At 42.5% G+C, this 17150-nt stretch overlaps 1 protein-coding gene across 2 annotated transcripts in view; it reads right to left on the bottom strand.

Moving 5' to 3' along the window:
* Positions 1-16588, bottom strand: part of LOC148023437 (ARM repeat superfamily protein) — a 118082-nt gene extending 101494 nt beyond the window's left edge. Inside the window, exon 1 of one of the 2 annotated variants that reach the window (XM_087696410.1) lies at positions 16285-16585. In XM_087696410.1, the coding sequence (XP_087552536.1) occupies positions 16285-16432 (148 nt within the window). In that variant the 5' untranslated portion in view covers positions 16433-16585. Of the gene's footprint in view, positions 1-16284 lie in introns of both variants that reach the window. The other variant, XM_087696411.1, reaches the window with a different exon arrangement.
* Positions 16589-17150: the final 562 nt, after the last annotated feature.

The following is a 17150-nucleotide window of genomic DNA, read 5'->3' on the forward strand; positions in this document are numbered from 1 at the left end:
CCCATTTCCGCAAAGCCCATAAAACCATTCCTAGCCGGAATTTCAAGGAGAAGAATCTCTCAAGCCTCCGTTTCCGCAAGGCTTTCGCAAGAACCCTCTCACAAATCCCTCTTTTCCGAAATAAAAAGACCCAAGCTCCGAACCCTAAGGTCTTCCAAAGCCAAATTTCGCAAATCCGTACTTCTATCAAGGTGCCGTACCTCAAAGGGATTTGCACGTACGAGGGAGACGGGCCAAGATCATAAGACTGCGGCCAAGGCAAGAAGGTCGAATTCACGATGGCCCCTAAAAAGGCACAAGGCGCAACCGCAGGAGGATCATCTCCTAATATTCATGTGGATATTTCACCGAACCCACAAGTCCAGGTTTTCTTCCTATTTTTAATTTAGTCGAAGTATTGCAATTATGCATGGTTAATTCATGGAATTGGGATGCACTTACGCTTGTCAAATCCACCTAGTTTTGATGAGAATGAATTACATTGGCTATTTTTTAACTCACGAGTGAAGATTGGTCATTTGTATTTTTCAATGGAATGAACGAAAGATATCTATGCATTTTTTAGCAAGTTGCTTCTGTGCATTGCAAAGTAACAAATCTAGAACAACTAATGACTATAATTACAAAGTCGAGATTATTGTAGTGCACCTTCGATTATGCATGGAAAGATTAAATCGCATGTCACATTATTAGACAAATCTTTCTTCGTAATGATTCATTAAAAAAGTTGCTAACAACCATAGGAAATTGCAAGGCATGGAAATGATTCTAGGGCTGCATGAAGTAGGTTAACTCTAGTCAATTGGCATAAATCTCATTCAACTACGTAGTAGTTAGGAAAGGTTGCGTCATGCTCAATCAGTGTACGAATATTTCATTCAGAAATAAAGTTAGGGAAAGGCTGCATGGTTCGTTTTAACATAAAACTCTAAAAACTTAGTGGCACGAATAGCGAATGCATGTTCTAGTAGGATGAATGAAAATTATGCTGTAACTTAACATGCGCTTTGATTTTAACAAGAAAAGTTAGGGTTTGTAAATCTAATCATACATAGAGGCAATAAATCATGTGCTTACAAGAATGGTATCGTAATGTAACTAGTTTTTCCCCTCTTTGATCAAGACAATATCTTTAGGAATAGTTCGTCCTTATCGTAAGACAAGTAAACTGGATTACCCAAAATACCTAAACCACAAAGGATTCGCTTAGGATGGTTAAATCGATGCAACATACTCCAAGTGCTAAATAGGGTTTAGCACATTAAGGACTTGACCTAGTCGCACTTATTGCCAAGTCGAAACTCTCATACCCTAAAGTCTTGCCCACATTCACGGAATGTAGGGACAATTGGGCATACTTGCAAGAAACGAACTAGGGTTTCTGCCTTAAGGACCACTCGTTCAAAAGATGAAACTCGGATTGAGTTGGAACCCCTAGTACCAAACGATGTCGGTCTAGTGCAATCGGGAATGGATTGGATATGAAGACACCCTAAACCATGTTTCTTATCTAATCATGATTCCGTGAATAGAAGACGTCCTTCGATGGGTGAGATAATCCCATGGATTAGATGTGACACTTGTGCAACAAGTTGCAACGTCGCATGATCTTGTGGTTTGATCACAAGAGAATGGCCAAATTCCTCGGAATGAGATTGGCAGATTCTTGTGCAAGTTAAACTTGCAAGAGGATGAGTAGTCATCCTGTTATAAAATTGCCAAGATGAAGGAATTAGGTATTTGCTTGGAAGCAAAGGACCAATCAATAATTTGGAGCAACATATTCGCCATGATTTACTGTTAATAGAACTTAAGATATTGGTTAAGTTAGGTTAATAGGGTACGGCCTTAACCCAAGGACATAAGGGATTAACAAGCAAACCCTTCGGGATCTTACCTAGACACAATTGATCCCGAATCGAATGATGGATGCATTCGGAGAGAAGGATTCGCTCCTTAGCAGTTAGTCAAATAACGGCCACTGGAAATGATTGTGCTTGTAACAGTTTAGAGAGCACTGTTTGCTTTGTTTGCTCAAGGAACTAAAGGATGAAAAGATATGTAATGCTTCAGGTTGAAGGCCTGAAGGGAGATGCAACCTCAATTACCCCCGACTGTCTGCCTGACCCTAACCAAGGGTGTTGTTAGCCGCGCCGGGAAGGTGAACCGAACCCGCCGCGTGAGGTCTCTCCATTGAGCGCTACTTGGAGTAAGAGGACGCTTGGGTGCCAGGGGGGGCTCTGGCTGTAAATCCCTCGCCTTCCGGGCCCTGCACAAGAGGCCAACGTGACTCGGGATTGGATCTCGAGGCCCGCATACTAGTCTACGGGCGGAATCTTGGATTAGTAATCCCTGTAGATTACTGGATAGCCTTCAGGTGGATTATGGATAAGCCTGCGGGCTAGACTTTATGAATGTATTCCAAAGATAAATATGATAACTTGTTGAAAAGAAACTTGTTTGACACTGTTTTTCTATGTCAAGTGCTAAGATTACGTGAAGGAACCGGTGCCTAACGGGCTAATTAAGGAAGCTGATTGATGTATGTCCAACTAAATGTGGTAGGTAATTAGACAACTAAAACAACTTGAGGAAAGTGCGGTGAATGTGGCCATGGGTCCGTCCTACGGATGGGTGGTCCCGGTTGGCCGGGAACTTTTCTCAATCATAAAGAACAGGAAGGAGATCTTCTCAAAGGAAATGAATAGCAAAGGGCGCTGACCTAGAGTCTAGGTTATAATAATCCCGGTTTATGCTATTTTAGGGGAACGGAATGGGACTATGCCTTATGGCAGAGAGGTCGAGCCTTGCATCCCTCTCGTTTCCCATTCTCCTTCAACCAAGTGCAGCGTGAATTCCGCTTCGGCCCTGGCGTTTTTGCGTAAAGTAGTTTGCACGAGATTCAACGCTAGTTGCCGTTTAGGAAATGACCATTAGGGGAAATCCTGATTCAGGTCAGTCCTAAGTGGGAACGGCCAAAATACTTCCGCTACGTGGCAGATGCGGAAAGTCCTAGATTCTTAACCCCGTAACATTCCATGGGAGTGCCGGGCGGAGCTTTCTAGACCTCCTTTCCGATGGACTGCTAAGTCGTGTCTTGAAGGGAACAGGTGGACACGTTACATCAACAGCCTATAGATGCTGTCACCTACTGTTGATTAGTCTTCTCCTACCCCTAGCTACCTCAGAAGGTCCTCCAATTGCTGCAAATCAGACCACAGCATCTCCTCTCTCTCTCTTGCAAGTTGAATACACTAAAATGCCTCTCTCTAGCCTCTAAGACGCTTTTCAATCTTACATCGGCATTTTTGACAAGTGGCAACCTTTCCAAATGGCTTTTCCAACATTATCCATAATTAAATATTAATTTTTGATCTTTAAATACTGAAAATTAATCTAATAATTATTTCAATGCTCTGAAAAATAATCTAACTGGCCAATAATTAAATAGCTAGACAACTTCCATTCCTGAGTGTCTCTGCGCCATCTTTGACCATCAGATTCGTGTTAGGTACCATTAAACACCAGTTCTCTAGTGTCACCAACTAACACTTATAGCCATATGAATAACCTAGACCAACAACTGTCAACCAAGGATAGTGGCAAGGCCAAACCATGCTACCACCGGTCAACCATCACAATCACCATCGTTGTCAATACCAAAGGGCATTTCTGACTGGTCTGAAGGCCCACATTATCTCCTTAAAGACATTTGATGATACGAGTCTCATCCATATCTTCGAGTTGCTTCTCGACAAGGTTATTGCAAAGGCCCACTCGTCATAGCCGAGTACTTCAGGTACTCTTGGATTGTGGGCAATGGAGCTACTTACCATATGATCCCTATCTCAAACATTTTTATCTCCCAAGCTCCTAATAGTCCGCATTGGAAACAACTCCTTGGTCAAGATTCTCTTTGGCATTTTCGCTTAGGATATCTTGGATATGAATTACAAAAGTCCCAAGACATAACAACTCAAAATAAAACTCTGGCAATCAATGCCAATATCCATGTTAGTGTTAGCAAAGTATGTCATCTCATGTGTGAATCTGAGCATGTATTGTGGGCTGGGCACATTATGTAGATATTTTAGGCATTTTTATTGTGTAGCATTTTATGCTTTACATCATTTATTGTTGCCAATCGGCCAGCATTAATGCTAGCCAACTTGACATATTCTATGGCATTATTCATGCCTATATATTCTAGGCTCCTCCTCCCCAGTCAATCAGTTTACCACCTGGAGGTCCCGTGGAGAGAGGAGCCGGTGCAAGTGCCCACACAGCCAGTGACTCACTGTTGTATGCGACAATCCCATGTCTGATATATGATTCCATTTCCCGAGCATACGTATGAGTTCTCATCTATATTGTGTTCTCTCTTTCTTTTCTTTTCTCTTTTGTCTTGTGTTTAGCAGTTTATTTCAGCACATGTTTATGCTTCCGTTGCTGCACCACTTCTAACATGGTATCAGATTTAAAGTTCTATGCTCCTACTGTATTTTCTATGCTGATTTCAAGACTGTTTTGACCATTGCTGTTCAACCAGCTGCTGCTCCAACCAGGTGACGTGTTTTATCTGCGTTTTTGCTGACGTCAGCATCCGTCCAACCTGCATCAAACCCTCTATTCCCTACGTGTCAATTCTGGCTTGCGTCTTGGTGTTCCTGCATCTCCTCCTAGCTGGGCGAGTGAATTTTCAGGCCGTGCCCACATAGCCAGTGACTCACTGTTGTATGCAACAGTCTCGTGTCTGATATATGGATTCCATTTTCTGAGCATACATCTAAGTTCTTGTATGTATTGTGTTCTCTCTTTCTTGTCTTTTCTCTTTTGTCTTGTGTTCAGCAATTTATTTCAGCACATGTTTATGCTTCCATTGTTGCACCACTTCTAACAATTAGTATGTTAAGTAAATCCATGATAAATAACAATTACAAAAGTCCCAAGATATTTAGGGTATGGCATTTATAAAAATTTAAAATAGATGTTTCAACATTTATGAAATGCCTAGGTATGAAACAAGTTTCCTAACCTTACGAAACAAGTTTCTTGGCAACTATGGCATCACTGTAGCCCATTCCCTCAGCAGCCCACATATAGAGCTGAGGCACCTCTTTAATCATTGATTCATGTTGATATTTGTGAATTGACATCCATTGCCATGGCATGTTGTACTTATTTTTAATAGTGGATGATCGTTCTAGATGCATGTGGGTGTACTTTCTCCAGCATAAGTCTCATGTATTCACATATTTCTCTACTTTGGCGCTCCGGATTCATAACCAGACTGGTCATCATGTATGATGTATGAGGAGTAATAGTGATGGCGAGTTTACCTCCCACGAGTTTTCCAAGTTTCTACGAAGTATGGCATCTATCACCAGCTTACCTCTACCAACTCCCCCTCTCAGAATGAAGTCGTAAAGCATACGAACCGGACCATCATGACCATGGTACGCTCTATGCTATTCACAACAAAGATCCCTAAGTGTCTTTGGGTCAAGGCTGTTAACACTTCCCTCTATATCCTCAACCGGTGCTCGACTACAATTGTCCCTCAAAGGACTCCATATGAGGCATTCTTTGGCTCTTGGCCTATAGTGTTCCACTTTAAAGTCTTTGGGCATCATGCGTACACCCATACGCCTAATGATAAAATAGGAAAGCTCACTCCCCAAGCTAATCTCCTCATTTTTGTAGGGTACTCCTCCAAAGCAAAGACCTATCATTTATTCGATCCTCGAGCAAGGTGATCATTAGGAGAGATGTTTTTTATGAGACGGATATTGTGTAGTCTTTTGCATCAGACTTCGAGCCAATTTCTCCACATATTCCATCGAAGATAGTGCCTTCTGAGCCAAGCCTATTGCTTGCTTCTTCGCTGGTATCAATAGACAATGTGGGATTCGAGGATCCTTCAACCAAATTTCACTCCAAAGAGCCCTAAAAGATCTATCTAGCTTGTACCTCAAGCTTCATTTGCATCCAAGACCAAGCTAAAGGCTGATGGGGCTTTAGACAAATACAAGTCTCGCCTTGTCATGCAAGGTTTTCAACAGAAATAAGGTATTAACTATGAAGAGACCTTTGCTCCTAGTATGTAGCTGACATCTTTTCGTTGGTTGCGCTAGCCACTCATTACGATTGGCCAATCTATCAGATGGATGTCAAAAGTGCCTTTCTGAGCAATTATTTAAATGAGCAAGCCTATGCGGAGCAACCACTCGGATTTTCTTTTGTTGACCAAAAAGATAAGGTCTTTCGCTTGCAGAACCAAGCATCAGGGTCTTATTTCCAGAGGATGAATGAGTTCCTTCCAACTCGCAAATACCATTCTACCCCTTATGACCCAAACTCATATGCTCGTATCACTTCAAAGCGGGTCAACTATATTTTGTTGTATGTTGACGATTTACTCATCATTGCTCAAATTCTCCTGCCATAGCGAAAATTAAGACCAAGCTTTGTGCTATCTTTGAGATGACAGACCTCAGTTTGCTGTCTTACTTTTTGGAAATGGAGGTAGTTCGATCTGGGGGATGTATTTTTGTGTCACAGCAAAAGTACGCTCTTCAGTTTGGTGGATCAGTATTGTACGGATCAAACATTGCCTGTGGCCATGCCTCTCGATCCAACTGTCCACTTATCTAAAGATACCCTAGGTCAACCCTTTGATGAGTACACCTATAGATCTGTAGTAAGGAAACTTCTTTCCTTGATTCATACTAGGCCAGATTTAGCATATTCCATTAGTTTTCTCAATTAGTATTTTACTGCATCTAGGATGTCACGTTGGATTGCATGTCTTCGTGTTTTTAGATATTTGAAGTGCACCTATCCTTATGGTCTAACTAACAGTTCTGATTTATGTTTGCACGGATATATTGATTCTAATTAGGTAAGAGATCCTGAAACATGGCATTCCCATGGTGGCTACCTCTTTACCTTGGGCACAGCTCCCATTTCTTGGGCAAGCTATAAGTAGAAGATAGTAGCAGCTTCCTTGGCTGAGACTGAGTATAGGGCTCTCTTTAATGGTACCACCCAAGCCATCTACCTAAGAAGCTTACAAGTGGCACTTTAGTCCCCATGTGCTACACTAATTGTCATCTCTTGCAGCAACTAGAGTGCAACTACACTATCCAATAACCTAATCATCACACCTTGGACGTGACATGTTGGCATAGATTTTTGCTTCACTAGAGAGTAGGTTGAGCTAGGTACTTTTTAAATGACTAGAGTTTGTTTCTTCATCACATAACTTTATAAATATATTAACCAAGGCAGTCAATTGACCAATGGTTCAATATTTACTACCCAGGATTGGCTTGGATACACCTCTCCTACTTCTTCAACTTGACAGGGAGAGCTTGCTTCCCTCTAGCTTTCCCTTCCAATTTGAGAGGGGACAGCTTTCTTCTCTTGATAGTGACACCGTGTGGTTTACATTTTTTGTGTCAAAAATTATGTATCTTATACTTTGTATCTTCATCCACATCATCACAAACCATGATTGTAAATGGACGCTTGGGCAAGTGAATAATTCCCCTACAAGGGCATTATCCAAGTGGCACCATTGCACAACATTTTGCAAGAGTATCATCCCACTTGCATTGCCTTTTGCATAATTGGAACGGCAAGGAATGGTAGGGAACGGTAGGTGTTGAGAAACCCTTCACCCGCAATTTTGCGTTTAGGGTTGTGTTTTGCGTTTAGGGTTTCACAGTGGACAGCCCCAAAAAGGGGCTGGGCGCCCACAGTGGGGCGCCACCCTAGACACCTAACGCTCTACCACCCTGCACAGTCTCTTGCCTATTTATAGGCTGCCTCTGTCACTCATTCAACACGGCTGATTCATTCAATCTGTCATCCCTTCTCTCCAGTCTCTCCACTACCCTCACACCCCTTCAGGAGGACATTGCGGTTCGTTGTTCATGGCTATCTTCATTATCTTCCTTGTGCTACGGCACCCTTGTTCCCTTGGATCACATTCACTCTGTGATTCAGAACTTCATCATTCCATTCATCAGAGTTTCTTCTCTCTTCTCTTCTCTTCTCCATCTTTGCCGAGTTCACTTAGTGTTCCTCCCCGTAAACCCTACTATCTCGCTGGTACGTCGTCTTTTGACAATAGAGAACGGCCTTGGGAACGGCAGGAAATATTCCCTGCCCATTTCACCACCTCGGAGAGTTTGGAACGTGTTAGGCTGTTCCTACAAGCCGGAATGGCCATTCCCTATTTCTAGGGTCCTGGGGCTGCCTATTGGGCATTGTTACTCAATTGACCGAAAACTTTTTTGAAAACCCTCACTTAATGATAAATCTTTTGAAAAACAAAACAAAAGCCCTTTAAAAAAAGGATAGCCCATTGTGTTTTCATCCGCCTTTCTAAGACTTAGTAGGCCTCTAGGCAACTGACAAGCACCCTTTGTCCAATGCTTTGTCTTCTCCGAGGTGACCACTTGGGCTCCCTTTGAATTATAGCCATCGCCTTTGGAGTCTTGGTAGGCCATAGAGCAACCAACATACACCCTTTGCCCGATGCTCTAGCTGCTTTGGGAAGGGACACCTTGGGGAAAAGAAAAAGATAAAGGGCTTGATCTTATTTGCAATCCCTTTTTGGTTCCAGTTTTGGGCCTAAGAGGGGATGTTGAGCTAAATTATCATAAGCCTTTGTTAAACACCCCAAAATGCAAGTTAATTAAAGAATTGTAACCATTTCTTTTAAACAGACGCAATTCGAGAGAGTTTCAATGTCCCACATGTAAACTCTAATTTGGGAGGTCCCAAACTTTCTATGACTAGACAAGCTGCCTTCCCGCTCCCCTCAATCTCGTTTTCACAATTTGCAAGTGCCAAAGCTTTGCTATCCACACCCCCGTTCACAAAAAGCATCTCAGCCGAAGCTTCCCATCAATGTCTACCACATTTTGGCACCTATTTCCAGCCATCTTCTTGCTATTATCTCCTCGGGCAGTCATCACCACTTGATCCAACTCCTTCATTTGTTGCATTTGTTGGCAACTTCACACAAGCTACCTTTACTGATCAAAGGCTGCATTTGGGCTTTCTGGCTGCCACTTGACACTTCTCCACCCTCTGTTGGCTGCATTTTGCTAGGCTGTCACCTAACTCCAGAGGCTGCGTTTTCGGTTTCTCTCTCCTTTGCCTATCTAACGCAGATCCAGCATCCACATTGCTGCATTTGTTGTGCTGCCACACGTCTTTTAAGGCTGCCTTGCTGCATTTCAGGATCCATCGGAGTATGACACAGCTCAGTATCTCTCCCTCGATCCCTAAGACACAAGTTCAAGGTTCGTGTTTCATTCACTGCATAGTGTGTCTGTTGCATGAGCATTATATTATTCAAATTCATTCATTTCACATTATTCACTATGTTCATTGTCTATGCGTTACTCTAACCCTGACTATGCTCTACTATTTAATTGGTTACTAGGTAATTTTTAAATGTTAGTTCCTAATTATTAATTATTAACTAACTAATTATTAAGGAGGTGTTAATTTTTTTTGGGGTAGAGGGGAAGGGGGAGAAGGCTATAATGATCAAAGTTAATTAAATATTAGTTAATTTTTAATAATTAAGTAAGTAAGGTGGTCTATAATGATTTTCATTACTGTTATTTAATTAGCTTATTAGTAACTAATGAAATAATTAACTAATTAAGTAACTATTAACTAATTGGCTAATGAGTTATTAACTGAATTTTAAAGTAGCATTGGTCGTAGTGGTCATGAAGTAACTTAGTATGAATGCACTAAAGGTACTTCGAGGTTAGGGCAACCAAGTCCTATTTATAGGACTCAAGGCCCTATTGTGCACATTCATTGTGTGATCACCACTTTTAGAGTATTGATGTAACCGGCCTGTTCACTAGGAAAGGCAGTAGTGTACAACCAAAATACATAAATGCTTTCACCCAATTTACAGTCGTCCACTTTACCTGAACTTAAAGACACAGAATCAAGAAGAAAAACAGGAAGCTAAAATGCTCCTGTTGCCACACAGACACCCTGTTGGCCCCTAAGTTAGGTGCCCCTTGCGGTATTTCTTTATTTTTTTAAAAAAAAGAGAAAGTACAATGGGCTGTCTTTCACCTATTTTGGGTGAAATTTGACAGCATAACAATACAATTACTGACCCAAATCAAGTTGACCAGGAGGGGAAACTCTGCCCAAGTCTGAATCTTCTGGTTGGAGTGCAGAATTGACCATTTCAACCTGCTGTATTTACTGGTTCAGACCTGTTCTGAAACCTGTTTACAACTCATATTGTTCCCTGTACTGTTCAGCCCACCGTAATTACTGGTTCAGACTTGTTCTGACACCTGTTCTCAGCTCATATTGTTCCCTGCACTGTCCTACATCATCTGGGCCAAGTGCCCCTTGATTGTGACATCAATTGGGCTCTGAAATAACCTCTGAACAGTCCAGAATCAGAACTGATTTAGTGCTGTTTCAGACACTTGCTTGGTGAGGTTACCACCCTCACTTGTTCCTGCTTGTGGGCAGCAAACAACTGCTCCTGTTCCTGGAGAAAAGAGGCTCTTGCCTCATGCAAAAACAACATATTCCACACAGCTGTACCTGAATCAGAAGAAAGGCCCTTGATTCTGCAGCATAACCATACTGTCAGGGAGAGAGAGAGAGAGTAGGAAGCAAGCCCAGCCCTCTGTGCATCATAGACAAGGTAGACCAGCTCTCAAGAGCTCTCCATCTGCAGCAATCCATCTCCCTTTCACAAAATGAGCCCCCCATGCATTGAAACTCGTTTTTGTGCTGCCCTCTCTCTCTCTTTTGGGAATTTATGCCCAAATTGTGACACATGGCATACATGTAACAATTTTCCTGTTTAAACCTTTCGGTCTAAAATTCTCCATCCTCGGTTCAAAATTTGACCTCGGCACAGACCAGAGGATTAATCCTCGTACAAAAACGAAGATAATGACGCGAACAGATTCTGGGGTCCAAAAATAGTAACTCCCTAAATTTTAGGAGTTGCTTCCATTGCATCCCACTAGTCTTCTGACCATCTTTGCAAACTATGGCTACATCCAAATTTGTAATGTAGCTCAACTGAAAGTGAATTTCCACTGATGACCCCACATGGACTAATCTCTTGAAGATTTGCCCATCTTCACTTTGAACTAGTCTCTTCCAGGCTAGTTCTTCAACACACTTGTCCATATACACTTTCACAAGTCTCTTCCAAGCTTGTCAATCTACAGTGCCATCAGTCTCTTCCAGAATTATACTGGACCTTAACTCTCCAGCCTTGACTCACTAGACATTCCTGTCCGTTTCACAAACTGGCTATGCAACTCAAACGTTTAGATTTCAAGAGGAATCCTTCCAAAAAGAAAAACCAAATAAAATATGTAATAAAGAAATCAACAAAAAGGTAATAGTTGTCACAGTCTTGTGACAATTGACTTGTTGGCCAACGCATCCATATACCAAGATGGTGTGGACTAGTGGTATGGGACAACCACCCTTGGGATGTGACTGGGAATGCTACTAGCTCCCAGGCTCGAGGCTAAGCCCATTTGGCTCTATGGCTGGGAGGTGAGTCTGATATCTAGTCCCTTTTATTGAGAATTTGGCTTGCATCATGTCTCGTGTGCAAGTTGGATTCTATGGGCATAGTAACATGGAACAGGGAACGGGAACGAGGACGAGGATGGGTTCAAGGACAGGGGACAACCAAAAGCAAGGGAATAGGGATGGGGGGTGGGATAGAAGAGGGACACATAAATAGCATAAATAGCATTTTAAAATGTATGCATGTGATGTGGTGGGTGGATATGTGGGTGAATGTATACTACCAAAGAACATATCTATGTGCATGCATGCATACACGTGTTTTCTGTTGTAGAAAAGCTGCATATGTAATGTGGACTAATTTGATGTGACTTCATACAAGAGTATGCTGATTTTGTATGTGTGTGTGATAAAAGGAGAAGTCCTTGAAAGAAGTCTAAAAAACTCAACCATAAAAGAAGCCTTCAAAATACCACCCCCCAAAAGACGCTCCCCAACCCAACGCAACCACCCACCCCAAGGAAAAAACATCCCCTAGCAAGGGACATGACAAGGGGGACGGGACAAGGATGGCCGAGATGGGGGGATGGCTGTTGGAAATGGGATAGGAGATGTCCCCAATCCCATTTTGGCGTCCCCTTCAACACATCCGTTCAAGTCGGTGTTTCTACGTTCGGGGGGCTTGGGACAAACGTTCCCTGTTACTATGCCTAGGGGACGTTTCAAGGAGAATAGCTATCAATACGCAATCATGCTGAAACTGAACAACTTGATCCAGCTAACTTGCATAAATGCAAGTCGAACCTGTCATAAATGCCTATAACACCAAAAAAATGCAATAAATGTTGGTAGTGCCCGAAATAATGTTTGCTCTCCCAAGGCAATAAATGCATGTCCGAAATGAGAGGAAAAGGCTGGCCAATGAGAAATGCAGGAGGGAACCTCCGCTTAAAGTGTTTGGGACAAAGGATTCAATAGACAAATGCACTATCAAAGCTCCTAATGTCCTCGTCTAACTCAGACTAAGTCTCATAGATAGGAAATGACCATACAAGACATACATGATTGCTAACAGAATGATCACCAAGATACAAATGGATAAGGACGCAAATGAATGAGTACATCAATACAATACCACAATCTTGTAAGCACCAAAAGAAAGAGGCCCCCCCTCCCCCAAACTACCAAAGGGTGGGAGAATAAGTTGTGAGAGTGCACAACAGAAAGAGGAAAGTGAAAATGGAGAGAAGAAGAAGACAAAGAGAAAACGCAGGAGAGAGAAGGAACAATGTGATTGCAATGGTTGAAGGTACAAGGCCGCAACAATCTTCCCCAACATGCAGCTCTGCGCGTCAATGTGGGTGCCAAATGGTAGCAGGGGGATGAGAGAATGAGGAGGGCTGGCTGATCACAAAGGATCAATTATGGATAATGTGAGTGCAAGGGCAAGCTGCCTATATATAGGCAAAAAGTGGAAAAACCCTTTATAGGGTCAAAACCCTAAAAATGGCCAAAAGTGCCCAAAAAGAAATGAACTAATGTACCCTCCATCTAAAGTGTCTAGAACACATAAAATGATAGACAAATACAATGTCAAAGCTGCTAATGTCCTTGTCTGTCTCAAATTGAGGCGCATAGGTAGGAGATGACCACACAAGACACACAAGACTGCTTACATCCCCTCTCATATCCTCGATGTGGCGGAAGGCCAAAGGAGATGCAAATCCAAGGGTAGCAGGAAAAGTGCCAATGCCGATGCAGTTCGTTGATGAAGAAAGCCAACCAAGGAGTAAGACCCCCCTCTCTATAGAGAAATCCGATCAAACGGAAAACCACCAGAGGGCAATGAAAACAAAGAGGTCTCCAACAAATCACTCTTGAAAACTCCAATTGGAAATGCGTGACCCAAGCCTCTAACCCAACCATGAGATGATGGCGAGGAACTATCGAATGCACCATAAGCTGCATAGAAACAACAAGGACCAAAGGCCAAGTAGCAAAGAATGATGGCTCGATGACAAAGAAAAGAGGTCGCCACAGAAAAGAAAAGCCCAAAGTAGACTAGAAACCTTGAAGAAACTCTTCACGATCCGAAGAAGGCCCCATTGAAACACAAAGGGACAAGAAATCCACAACCGCATCACCAATATCGTTCCTCTTTGAAATGGATGGGAGATACAAGGGAACCACCAAAGGAGATGGTGAGGGGGGATGGAATGAAACCTATGGTATAAATGGTGCACAATTGTGAATGGGTGCAGCTATAGAAAGCTGCCTCCACGAGCCATACCCAAGGGAAGGGGAATGGAGCATAGATAGCCCCTTCTCTTGCCAAAATGTCACAAGAGTGGCTCCTGTAGAAAATCCTCGACAAAGACGATCGGCTCAATGAAGACAATGCAGATCTTGAGTCTAGGATAGCCATAAACTGAGAGGAGAGAAAAGCCCAAGTCTAGAACATGTAGGGTCTCATAAACGAAGCTCAATGGACAATCAAACAATAGAGACAATGTGCCAACACCACTAACAGGCACCTAAGAGATGTCACCAATAATGACAATACCCTCTGACAGGACAGATCCGGCAACAAATCGCCTCAATGAGTCATATGAGTAGATGCACCATTGTCAAGGAGCCCTCAAGAGACAAGACAAACAAAGAAGGCTCCTTCACCTGATAAATGTGTACAAATACGGACTCGATGGTAATAGCATGTGATGAAGTAGAGATAGATGAACGCTCCAATGTAGATCCACTGTTCAATCCCGAATGAAGATGAGGGTATCCTCCAGCACTTCTCCTCGAGGTGCAAGGGCTTCCCACAATGAGGACACGTGGGATATCCTCTATGCTTCCCAACAAAATCTATATCAAAGTCAAAAGATGACTCCAAATGCTTCCTCTTCCCTTTCTTTTGCTTGGCATGTCCTATACCTGGAGATAAGGCCACATAAGCACAGCCATGTATACGGGATCCACAAGAATCTCTCATTGTGATACGCATATTGCTCAAGCACCAATGGCACTAGCTCCTCCCACGTGAGTGTCTCCCGGCTATAACAAGTGATAAGATTGGTGTTTAACACATCATTGGTCTATAACGAAAGATGTGAGAGAAGTGTCACAACTAGGTTCTCCAAAGAAATGTTCATACCAAGGGATACAAGCTCATCCCGAAGCTCCTCCATCCTATGGATGTGATACCTCATTGTAGGGGAATCTATGACAAAAAGCTATCATAGCTTCAACTCAAGAGATAATCAATACCCAAATGTCTAGATCTAGAAGAGAGATGCCAATCTCCTCCAAAGTTCAAACCTTTGCGGTGGTGTGGATACATCTAATATGCACAAGCACGTAATCTATACAACTCAATAAAAGAAAAGAGCAAGCTCTGGCATTCAACCGATCCCATAAATCTATCGAATCCAAGGTCACTCCATCATGGGGATCCACAGTAGGCCAAGGTATAGGGATAGTAACAAAATCCCAAAGGTCACAATCGTCGAGGAGACACTCCATGCAACATGACCATAGAGGGTAGTTTGTCTTGGATCTTGTGAAGTACAAGCCCTTGAAGCATGTCTTATCACTAAAAGCATGCTTGGCCATAGCAAAAGAAGAGAAGGTTATTCATTGTCTTGTACTATGTGTGTCTCCTACTTGTGACGTCTGAAGAGGACATTGGAAGCTACTCTATCACTATCATAGTTTGTCAATTTATCTTGTGTGTCAAATTACTCCATTTTACATACTACAAGTGGAGACTAGAGTTTCTAGAACTCAATCACTCATCTATTGCTTCACTAAACATGTTTACACTGCACATAAATCATTATCACAGCGTACATTGTATATTTAGCCACGTGGCAGGTAGGTGGCATCTCCCATCATTTGGGCAGCCAGTTTTAGGCACCATTCTCTTGGTTGCATTGGGTTGGGTTCCTATTGCCATTGTTGCCTATATAAAGGCAGTCCAACACATGCCTTTGTACATCCATCACATCCGCCATCCAGCAATTTGAGGTTAACACATGCCTTAATTTGTCTAAGTTAGGCATTAAAGCATGTAAATTTGAGATGAATGCATGCCTTTACGGGTCCAACACACTCCATGAGCACCAGCCAAAGAAATACAAATTCAGCATATCTGGACAGAATTTAAGAGGATATACAAGGAGAAGCATGCTGGTGGAGAATAGAATAATAGCTATGTTTGCAAGAATGAAGGGTGCCAAGCAAGCCTCCGGAGAACTCAGCTGAGGTGTTGGCCCTTGGATACTATGAAGAATTTGGTCCAGCATTGATTCGCAGAGCAACATGATCTACAGACTCTCCAAACTCCTCACCGATATAAAACAACCAAATAAGAGAGTACTCCTTTCTAAGCAGAAAGGCTGGATGGAGAAATGCTTATCTAGATCAAATCGGGCCATAATTCAGTGCAGTGACTTAACAAGGTGGTCTTACTAGAGAGGCAAAAGCATCATTCTAATGCCTGGATGGCCACATTTGCAGACTGACATTGTTTGGCATTTTAAAAATTACACCTGATCATTCCTTTTGGAAAATCACATTCCAGCAATGGAACATTGATAACAACGCAAAGGCGACTTATGTGTGAGAAATAAGCACGGCAGATCCAAATCTTGGCACCATGCGAAGACGATGAAAAATGAAGTAGAGCTCTTACAAGTAAAGAATGTACAGAAAAAAGCGTGCCTCTAAGATCAGCTCCTTGCATCTGGAATGTTTTGATGGCATCCTCGAGAGCTTCTTCTAGGTCCATTCCAAAGTCATCCATGTTCTCTTTCACGACGGCGTCGAAGGCATCCTGCGAGATTTGAACCTTCTTGTTGGAGCTCACCATGATTGGTACACGCGAAGAAACCTTGTCGTTGCGAGGCCACAGGAAGAACTGGAACCTCGGTACAACATTCAATACTCAAAAGCATTACAAAGGCCCCTTACAGACATGTTGTATAGGGAGCCATGTGAATACGAAGAAAACGTCAAGATGATTACACATAAACAGGATGCATTCATTAAAGATTGGTTCAATACTCACATGACATGGAATGGCGCACATGTTTTGCTTTGGGCGGGCTATTCTCCTCGGATGGGTTGGGACATAATCCTTTTCTATCAGGCCACCCTAACTTCTTAACATGTGCTTTTCAGACATCCTCTTTTGTGGATGTCCGCCAAGTCTATAAGGGTCCAAACTCTCATAGCCTTTGCAAATGATTGATCGTGATGATGTACTCCGGAGGTTTGTGCAAGAAATGCGACCTCACTTTCACTGTGGTTAGGCCATGTACGTATGCAATTATCAAAAAGTCAAAAGTTTTAAGTGGGTGGTTTTTGATTTCATAAGAACTTCCAACCCCATTTCTGGAGTGGCAAGGTGCTACTAATATACCTCAATATCAAAAAAACTGCTTGCATTTTATTTTGCCACATGTTCATGATCTAGAAGTTCGCTCACATCAATTGAAGACTAGATCTCCCATGGTAATCAGGGAGACCCTAGTCTAGCTAAGATACATGTGCCATGTAGATAAAGAATGTACCGAGATGTCCCTTTA

Source organism: Lygodium microphyllum, chromosome 16 (assembly GCF_053477565.2).
Source record: "Lygodium microphyllum isolate KBCC chromosome 16, Lygodium_microphyllum_v1.1.10, whole genome shotgun sequence".
Lineage (NCBI taxonomy): Eukaryota > Viridiplantae > Streptophyta > Polypodiopsida > Schizaeales > Lygodiaceae > Lygodium > Lygodium microphyllum.